The 10,863-nt window shown below is 42.1% G+C and overlaps 1 protein-coding gene across 4 annotated transcripts in view; it reads right to left on the bottom strand.

Annotated features, from left to right (window-relative positions):
- The window catches only part of FRS3 (fibroblast growth factor receptor substrate 3), a 30,051-nt gene continuing 19,188 nt past the window's right edge, over positions 1-10,863 (bottom strand). For 3 of the 4 annotated variants that reach the window (XM_061632282.1, XM_061632283.1, XM_061632281.1), the window contains exon 7: positions 1-8,229. In XM_061632282.1, coding sequence (XP_061488266.1) covers positions 7,291-8,229 — 939 coding nt within the window. In that variant the 3' untranslated portion in view covers positions 1-7,290. The remainder of the gene's footprint in view (positions 8,230-10,863) is intronic. The other variant, XR_009763495.1, reaches the window with a different exon arrangement.

The following is a 10,863-nucleotide window of genomic DNA, read 5'->3' as shown; positions in this document are numbered from 1 at the left end:
TTAAAATAAGACACGAGTGCTCCTCAGTCACATGGCACTGCTAATGCTCTTTGCTTTGAAGGCTACACTTGGATGAAATACAAAGAGGGAATAAACAGAGGACACACAGCAGGAACCGGAGAAAGAAATTACAGAGTAACTTTTATGGCAAGAGAAGCTGGGCATCCCCAAGTGTCTTTGCTTTCCTGCCACATCAGAGATCATCAGGAAAGACATCAGTACTTGTTAACTATGAAGAAATCTGGACAGGGTAAGACATTGCGATCTGCCTAGCTAAAGCTGGGCTTTTCAAAATGAATTGCTTCCAGAGGAAATGGGATCCCCTTTATGTAACCAGATTCCTTCCCACTCTGTACACCTACCCACTTAGTCAATGGCTCACTTCCCAATCTGGTAACCTCTCCAGCTTAATTATATAGATTCCTTCCTTTAAGGTAGCTGTGCAAATTTAGAATATTTTCATAGAAGTCCAGAGCTTAAAGTTCCTGAAGAGGACACAGTGATAAGGTGGTCACACTTCATAGAGAACAGCACTCCTGCACTTTTAATGCCTGCATAAAAGGGAAAATACCAGCAGATGTAGGTTCTCTTACCACTGGAGTGAAAGAAAATGGCACCTTGTGTCACTGACATAACTGTTAAAAGGCAGCTCTGACCCGTTTTATGCAATCCAGTGAATTCAGAATGAGCCAACAAGCCACATGAAGACATATGCAAAATAGTTGGGGGAAGTATTAAGAAAATTTAAGAATACAAATTATAAAATCCATCCCTTCTTCCACAAGGGGCAAGATGATTCCCCAACCAAGAGCTACAGATACACCCGCGGTGGGGCAATGCAGAGTACATTGAGAATGAGAGGTATGTAGACAGCCCTTTCACACGATGTAAAACAAAAGTAACAACCAAACAGAGATTATATTTTACTGTAAAGTGACTTTAATAGTAATGATTCTTGGCACTTATGTCATTCAAACCCTTTGTAAACAATAGTTAATCTTCATAATGCCCCAGTGAAGTGGGTAGGTACAACCATTACTCAACTGCACAACTTGCAGTTCCTGCTCCAGCTTCATGAGAAATGATGTGTACATTGTACAGACATACCCACTTAGACTCCTCAATCTGCTCAAGAGATAATCTAAATGCTGATTTTTACTACCCAAGGGAGGGGGATAAACATCTTTTAATGTTTCAACACTGAAAAGCTAAGAAAAGTTTGAAAGATATGGAGCTAGGAGGGAACTTCCCTAGGATAGAGATTGTCCTTTCCCCACTGAAAACCAAAGTTGATACAGACTATGCAGATTAACATGGGTATGAGATCACAGGAGTCATACCCATAAGCAATTTAAGGTTGTCATTTTACTTTCCCTTACCCACCCCACCCAGAGAGACTTGGCACATTCAGTAGCTGTGCAGGAGGCAATAAATAAGTGCAGCTTTCCACATTACTGCATCACCATAAATGTACTGAAAAAAATGCCTGCCACACTATTGTTAAAAGCATGGGGTTTCAGGGAGGTGGGAGGGGGAAAGTGGTGATCTAAGCTAATCCAGAAAAGAACATTGCCTTGGTAGCTAACAAAATCATCTTGTTGAACTAAACTGTCTTTGTTAGCACCAGACAAGGCTATAAAAGCAAGTAAATACCCACTTAGAATGCTAAGCACCTGGTATCCAGAGATGGGGCAGCAACTGGTTTACAAAAAAAAAAAGGCCTTTTGTTTTGCTTGCTTTGTTACTAAGGCTAACATGGCAGGTTTAGCAAATGAGAGAGAAAAATATGTTCCATTCATATCCTTGAACCAGAATTTTGTGAAGTTTGTTTAAAAGCAAGGCAAAAGATGCAAATCAAAAGGTAAAAAACAACCCACTGCATGAAAACCAAAACAGAAAAAAGTTTAGGAAACAAGGAAAGTGTTTTTTGTGTGTGTCATCAGCTAGATAGGATGAAGACTACTAGAATCAAGTGCATCTCTAGTTTCATGCTGGGAAAGTTGATCAAGGGCTGAACTGAAGCACCTCAGATGTCGTTTGTCCTAGTTTATATTAAATAGAGTGCCAAGAGTCTTCATTACATGTTCCAGGCTGAGGTGGAAGAGTAGAAAGATCCCAGCTGTAGCTTAGAGAATTATTGTAAGACAAAGGATCAATTTAATATCTCTTTAGAGTTGTCACCCTTTCTTCTCTTTTTTCAGACAAGGATCCTGTCTCAAACAGCTCTATGACAGGCAGATATCCCACATGTGTAGCATTCTCCATCACTACATCTCTATAATGCAGGAAGCAGCACCTGTCAAATTCGTGCTCATTATGGACCAATTAACAGAATCTCTATTGGGGGGGGACTGGTATCCCTTGCACCTCTGGTCAAAAAGGCTAGAAGAGCAGCGCCTTCCATTGGGTTGATGGCTGTGCAAACAGTGCTTGGAGATCTACCAAAAAGTAATAAAATAAAAGACTATTGGGAAGAGTTAACAAGGGGCATACACTTCTAAAAGACAACACTAGGTGGCAGCCCATTCCACCTGTTTCATTGCAGCTGATTTAGTCAGTGTCTCTAGAGCAGTGATTCTCAAACGGTATGCCCAGGCACACTGGTGCGCCCTAAGAGGTGGCTAGGTGTGCCTCAAATATTATGAAAGTATATTTTAAAAATGAGAAGAAACCCATTTGTATAGGGTAAGTAATAGTTTTCTATAATTTATTTTTATTCATAGTTTAAAATATATTAATACATTTTTAATTTTGTACACGAAGTGCGCCAGAAAATTATTATATGTTTTACAGTGCGCCGCGAACCAAAAAAGTTTGAGAACCACTGCTCTAGAGGATAGGTGAATACAGTGCCGTAACTAGGCAGGTGCAACAGGTGCACAGGCACAGGGCCCAGGACGAAGGGGGCCCTGAAATGGATTTGCTGAAATGAAAATTATGTATAAACAATTGTTATATCGTATTTGTTTTATTATTATTTTTCCCCCCAAAAAAATTAAGGGGCCCAAAAATAAAACCTTGCACAGTGCACATGAAAAGCTAGTTACACTACTGGGTGAATACTAACCTTTGCACCTGCTTTAACCATGCTGAAGGTAATCAGATGCCCCTAGCGCTTTATTAGGTTTAAAAAAAAAAAAACTGGTCCGTGCATATTTTGTGTGTCTTGCTGCCATGCAACAAGGAATCTAGACATCCACATACTTACAAGCCACCTACCCATATACAGAGGGTCACAGACCGTTCTCCTCAGTAGCTCTGTGCAAATTAGCTAAGGCGAGGAGTTACTGACCCCTCCTTGCTTATGAAATGATTGATCTCATGTCCAGAAAAGGAGCAATTTGCATCCCCATTAAGGGGCTGGCCAGGGTGGACAAGTTTAGACCCCTCCACCCATCCCAGCACTGTCTACTTAAAAAAAAATCCCTACTAGTGTTAATAAATAAACATTTGGGGGGCTTTGGGGGCAAATCAAATTGCATGGGGAGGGGGCTGAACTGACCCCCAGACTGGGAGTTAAGTCCCCCAATTTGGAGAGAATAAGATTTCAAAAACAAGGTTTTACTCCCATGAATGTGAGATAGTGCTGGATAGCTCTAGCCATTGTCCCATAAGGGTTCTAAAACATATGGGAAATTTAAAGATACCCCTTCCAATCCTCAACTATTTTTAGCAAATTCCACAGAGTAAACATAAACTAGGATAGAAACCAGGGAGATTCCCTCTTTTATAATTATCTAGTAGCCATACTCCATAATCATTCCTTCTTAAACAATGTTATTTTATAATTAGTTTCTCCTCAAGTTCCATTAGATCTGAGGAAGCAAAGGCAATCATTCTCTATGTGAACTGACTATACAAGTCAGACCAAAAGATTTGCTGCAGACAGCTTGACTTGCCTTCAATACTGTGTTGTGGTTAAATGCTATTTGAGAGCTTGATTTACTACTCTGGATTTGTGCCAATCGGTCCACTACTTAGTTCTAAACAAATCTATAGGTCATGCTCCACAGTAACAGCATGTGAATTCATCAGGTAAAACCTGATGCCAGGGCCACTTACACCAATGAATGGATCATGGGTATTGAATATAGCTCACAATGGCTTGAGACAGGTGAATAATGCATTCACATTGACTCAGTGCAAAATAAGTAGAAGACAGAGGAAATTGTTCTACTAGTTTTAAAAGGCTTTCATTAGGCACTGTATGACAAGAGAGAACAACAGAGATACAGTCTAATCATCATGAAATGCCACCTTTCTGTAACATCTGCTAATCAACTCCCGCTATATTTGTGACACAGCACTTAGAAGGGCACTGTTGACTAAGCAAAATTAAGTTTTATAAGCCAAGGTAAATGGTTAGAATAAGTGTACCAATCTTTTAAAGCTTGAAAATAGTATACTACATAGGAACATAAGCTGTCTTAGATTACGTCAGGGCATGGGTACACCTAGCTCAGTATATTGTCTGGTAGTGGGTCTCCAGGTTTTCAGACAGGAGTCTTTCCCAGCGCTACCTGAACATGCTGAGGACTGAATGTAGGACCCTGCAAATGCAGAGCAGGCTGGAGATACAGTCATTCCCCAGCAAGAACAAACAAGGAAAAAAAGCACTCACTGATCTCCATTTTGTTTCCTTGTTCACTTTCTCATACCATATTCAACAATGCGATGACACAAAATAAGGTAAGAAAAAAGACTATTGAAAGCTATACCCTCACCTTAAAAACAAACAAATTTTGCATTGAAGTGTTTTAAGAAAAAAGATTGCAAGCCTTGCAGGTACCCTCTAACATGGCAGTTGTGACGTAAAAATCAGTCCCAATGACTGACAAACATCTCCACTCGCTGCGTTCATATAAGGGGAGGAAAGGAGAGAAGACATGTTAGTAGGAGATGAGGAGGGGAACAATAGCTGCCAAGAAACATGTTCATGAGCCAACATATGCTCTATCTGCCCACTTCCTAACAATGTTTTCCTTTCACTTCGCACATTTTTATCTTTGGGTTGAGGTACATAATACAGCTGCAAAGGAGTGAGCAAGCAGAGCTTTAATTTATAAGCCTTTCACACAGCCTCCCACATGGAAGCTGTAGGATAACAGGAACCCAGGAAGTAGCCTTATACCTTCAGGCCATAGGTCCATCTGGCTCAGAATTGTCGACACTGGCTAGTAGTGGCTCTCCAGGGTTTCAGGCAGGGGTCTTTCCCAGCCTACTTGGAGATGCCAGTGATTGAACCTGGGGACTTTTGCATTCAAAGCATACGTTCTACAACTGAGCTATGGCCCTTTCCCCTGAACATGGAAATATTCACAAAGAAAAAATAAGTCAGAATAGTGGTCTGCAATACAGAGGTTGAGAAAAACTACCCATGAAACATACCAACGTCCAGGTTTGAGTGGTTTCCAAAAGTTTTATAATACCTTCTTGTTTGGGTGGGATTTTAATGATTGGGATAAAACATGCACGGAGCACAGCATATAATTCACCACCATTGGGTTGTTTTTTCTATTATTGGTTTCATGGAACTTATTATTTCATGTACTACTACACATCTGGAATCCTTGGGGTGGGCTGGATTAGAAATCTAAAACGCATCAACAGATGAAACGGAAACTTTTTTCTTAAAAAAAAAAGCACAAAAATCGGTTGGTGTAACTTAGAGGTGACAAAACCCCAAGACCTTCATTGCACAGTAGTGCATCTACATTCCTACTGTCAACAAGACAAGGAGATATCATCCCTCCCTGGGGAAGAGAGCAAGGAGATCAAAACCTGCTACCAAGAGGATTCCTAATTCTGTAAAGGCTTACTTCAGACATGCTGAGTTTCTTCAGTAGTTTCAATGACACAAAGTCCATAAAGCTGAGCCGCTTCTCTGGACAGTAAAACTGCTGCAATTTTTCTTGGAATAGCCACCTCTGAGAGCAGAATTGCAGCAGCACAAAGAAATTGCCATGAGCACATTCCCTATTGTAGGGTGATTTTTAGTCTAAGCCACTCTGGCAGCAGCAGTTAAACAAAGCCGTCAATAAGGTTATGCAGAAAGTTCTATTCAGACATCAAGCTGATTATTCACAAAAGGCAGGCTGGGATCCACCAGAATATTCAAAGAAGCACAATGTGTGTGATAAGGCTGTTGGAATTGAGGGCTGGATACAACAGGGCAAGATGGAGGGAGAGAAGCTCCAAAGAACACCAGGAAAAGAGCAAGCTACACCTAAATCCACATCCCTTCCTAGCACTGATACTATAAAAAGGCTGGCTTCTCAGAAAGATTCTACCAGACTACTAGGCAGTGGCTGATGAAAGGTCCATTAGGGGCTTTGTCCGGGGATGGCGATGTATAGTTCCATAGTTCTTTTTGTTGCCAGGGTGGAGCGATGTGCATTATGAGTGATACATGCAACAAGAAGAAAGGAACTTGAGCCAGGAGACTGGTTTTGTCTACATGTAGAGCCTTCTTTGTAAGTACACAGTGCTAGAGTCATTCTTGTGTTCGTTTTCAAACTATTGCAGAGGATTCATGCTGGTCTACCAGACTGAATCCCCTTCCTCCTTACTGCCACTATTTGACCTTCAACAGGCACAGTCATATCAATTGGAATGGATCCAACATCCTTCTTCACTGTCGCAAAAGGAGAACCAACAAAGCTGTTATACTTTACATTTTGCTTTGCACTTTAACTCTGACATAAAATAAATAAATAAATAAATAAATGGGGACCCCCGAAAAATAAAAATAAAAAAATAACATGACTTTTAAAAATAAATATATTTATGCATTCCTTAGAAAATAAACAAGGGATAAATTGAGTGCTCCCTAACCCTAAGGCTCTATCTGTACCATTAGTATTTTGGAGGATTGTGGTTGTTTTTGCTCCTTCCTTTGTAATGTTTCTATATTTGTCAAACCCCACACATTCTATCCATAGGGCCCTCAAGAGGAGATCCCAAGAAAATGGGAAGGAAGGCTTTCCAAACATGATTCCTGTATAAAGGGGCAGACAGGGAAAAATAGGTAGCATCACTAATGTTACCCTCTGTGCTATCAAACGAGGCTTTCAACCACTTGGCAAGACTTTTCAAAAACTACAGGGTGGGAGAAATGGGGGTTGGGAGGAGGCACAAATAGGCTACATTTCTCATGTTAGCTTGATGGAGCTATTCCACTGAGTGACACTGAGAAACAGGGAGCACAATGGGAAGATGGCAATTATACTATATGGTTAGTTGAAGAGCAGGTATGAAGCCACAAGGCGGTGCTTGGGTTGGGCATTCCTCTTACAGAGGCAGGTCAGTGCTGTTATGCCGTGTTTTCCTGGAAGTCCCATCGTCTCTAGGCAGTGCCCTCTGCAAGTTGGACATAGCTGCTGTCTTTTTAAGGTCAATGACTGCATAGGAATCTGTCCTGCGGGCTGTGTGGGCAGCAGAACGTGGTGCACAGGGGACTGGTGTGCTTTGGCACCCTTTGTGGGAGTCATCCTCCAGTTCCACCTGGATATAGTTGAGCTGCCTTGGCTGCTCTAAACAGGGCTGACGGAAGTCGAAATTGAAGACGCTGGGTGTACAACTGCGGCGCCGTTGTAGGCAACCCCCCCTACCCAGCTGCCCATGCAGCACAGCACTTTCTGAGTTCATGTAGTTTTGTAAAGGATCATCCTCCTCAAGCTCAGGATAACTGTTGGGGGAAGGTGTCATTGCATCACCAGAGTCCTCCTCATCCTGGTCGTGCCTCAGTGGCTGGCACTCCCATACAGGTGGCAGTGAAGGCAGATTCTCATAGTGCAGTAGGGTGGTCCGGCGGTGAGAGCAGCTGGGGGGATTCAGATCCTCACGGGCTATTTTCAAGCGCCTGCTGCCCCGACGAAGCAAGGTGCCTCGAGATGGCAGGAGGCCATTGATGTTCTCATACACATACTTGGGGGCGAGGCATTCAGTTTTGCATTCATTGTTGTTGTTGTTAGGAGTGCAAATATGCCCTCCGCACTCCCAATGGGGCCGGCAGAAACCATCACATTTCATCATGTGCCTATATCCAGGGGCAGGGCCCAACACAAACTTCACCTCCCCTGGCTGTAAGTAAACCTGGGGGTTCCGGTCTTCCAGGGAGCAGCTATGGTTGGTATGGGAAACCGGAGGGTGGACTTCAGGTAAGGAATGCATACAGTGGCGGCCCCTCATCTCCTCCTCACCACTGGCTGTGTTCACATAGGTGTGGGACTGCAAGTAAAGAAGATGTATTAGAAGGTGGTGAAGAAAAAGTTGGCTGCTGCTAAGAAACTTGTTTATGAGGGTATGCTGAAGGACGAAGATATCATTTGGAGATGTGGATATGGATGGAGGAGAGTCTGTTTTCAGAAGAGGAGGGGTGTGCAGTCATGGGTTTGAGAAATGAGGCAAGCAAAAGGCAGAGATGAGGAACCTGTTGCTTCTAGATGTTGTTGGACTCCACCTTTCATCAGCCCCAGCCAGCATGGCCAATAGTCAGGGATAATGGAGGTAGTCCAACAACATCTGGAGGGTCACAGGTTCCCCATTCCTGCCATAAGGTGGCACGGCACATCCCTGAAGCAACTTGTTATGTACTAAGTTTAAAATGACTATCTTCCAAAGTAAAGGTGACCTCGATAACAAGGGTGCATCCTAAATGCACTTATTAGGTAATAAGCCCTACTGAACACAATGGGACTTCTGAGTAAACATATATAAGATTACACTGTTAATTAGTTTATACATACATCCTACAAAAGTTTACATTTAGTTCCTGCAAAGCAGGATGGATAAAGGCTTATTCATTTTCATCACTCATCTGGAAAATACTAATCAAAATTCTATTTTTTAAATCAATTTAGTTCCTATTTATAGTCATATTTTCCTCACCCTGCACCGTTCATTGTGAAGTACAGAATTAAAAGTATTTATATGAACAGAAAAGGTCTGCATACAGAGGATGGTTTATAACTGCAGCAAAGTTTGAAAGTCTGAAAGCAACATAATACCACAGACCTTAAAACTTGGATCCTGGTATTAATGATGTATCATTTCTTCTCTCACTGAGGAGGCTTTTTGGTTACCTCATCATATTCTGTGGCAAATTCTCACACTTCTCCATGTCAGAACCAGTAGTCTAGTAGAAAATTCAGACGTGTGGGTTCTGTTCATGACAGTCACACCATGCCCCCTCAGAGCCACATCTCTTTTCCAGTTTCCCTTATCTTCCTTGGTTTCCGTGTCATCTCTGAGTCCACATTCCACTACAACAAATGTTGTATGATTAGCTACTGTGTGTTATCTACTGAGAAGAGTCTTCTTATTGGCTGACTCACCTTTCACTCTTGGATTGGCTACAATCAGCACAAAAGGACAAGGACTCTTCTTTGTGACTAACACACTCCCTTTCATGCTGACTGGCTCATACATAGGGAACTGGCTGGGACCCTGCTCCCAAAAAAGTAAGGGGTCTATGATCCCCTTAGACCCCAAATGACTATACCCCAGTCAGAACATGCCCTTTCTAGCTCAACAGACTATCTTGCTAAGCCAAATCTTATATGCAGAAAAATGGTACCTAGTTCCACAGTGCAAGATCAGGAAACAACATGCAAAATGCTAAAGAATCCATTGTAGATGTTTTTTAGTTTAGGGAAAGGAGAAATATGAAAGCATTGTGCATGAATGTAGAAAGAGAATGTTGGTTGCTTTCAGACACAATATTCTCTCCCTAAAGGATGAAGTATGAATACTGTAGAAATCCCATTATTAGGGGGTGAATGTTTCATACATCAACTTCTACAGAAGACACAAAGCAGTACAAGTGAAAACGACTGGGACACATATTTTGCACACCCTAAGCATGGCTGGATTATAATCACGCAATTGGAGCAATTGCACCAGGGCCCACAACCGAAAGCGGGCCTAGTCTTTGAGCTTTCTTTCTTTCTTTTAAAGTACATTTCTAGCCCAGCAGTAACCAACCTGGTGTTGGCAAGTGCCACTGTGCCTGCAAAGGCCTTCACTGGTGCCCCCAGGCAGGGGATCCAGACTCTGAGCTTTCATTAGAAAAAGTAAGTCTCTAACCCTCCTAGAAAGAAAATTATGAAGCAAAATGTGTGGATATCCTTCTATGTAATTTCTGTGACATGAGCCAGCCTGGCTGCTCCCACCCATTTTTAGCCAATGAGTCATGTCAAGAGTTGTGACCAATAAGTGAGCTGTTTGGATACCATGCAATAGGAATCTCTGGGGTCCTAAAGAGCTGCTATTTCCCCCTCTCCTTTAATCCACGTAGTGTACTTTTCCTTCTTCCGTCTTATTTTTCTAGTAGTCCTTAGAATCTCTGTACCTTGCCCCCCCTTTTTTGTCCTAGCAACCTGGATGCATTTTTCCTGTTGTGGGTTCATTTGAGATCAGGTACTCCCTAGAAGTCATGTTAAAACTTTGCAAAGGAGACTTAGGCATGTCTCCTAATGAGCAGGAATTAAAGTCCAGAAACTCATTAAGAATTTATGGTGTAGCCAACTTACAGTAGTATACATTCTACTGTGCCAGGTTCAAGGTTCTTGTGTTAATTCACAAAGCCCTAAACAACTTGGGCACAAAGTACCTTAAGGACCACCTGATTCCTTATCCTCTGCCTCTACTGCTGAGGTCTTCAGATGGAGCATTTTTGGTGGTCCCATGTGTCCCTGAGGTTTGACTGGCCTTTACCAGAAGCCAAGCCTTAGCATGGCAGGCTCCCTGTGGAACTCCTTGCCAAGAGAGGTTCGGCAAGAATCATCCCTGCTCATTTTTAGACGTCTTCTAAAACTTGTATTATTCAGACAAAACTGTGATTCTTTATTTATTATTTTTATT

Source organism: Rhineura floridana, chromosome 6 (genome assembly GCF_030035675.1).
Source record: "Rhineura floridana isolate rRhiFlo1 chromosome 6, rRhiFlo1.hap2, whole genome shotgun sequence".
Classification (NCBI taxonomy): domain Eukaryota; kingdom Metazoa; phylum Chordata; class Lepidosauria; order Squamata; family Rhineuridae; genus Rhineura; species Rhineura floridana.
Note: the sequence above shows the minus strand (reverse complement) of the source record. Positions and strands in the feature narration are given on the sequence as shown.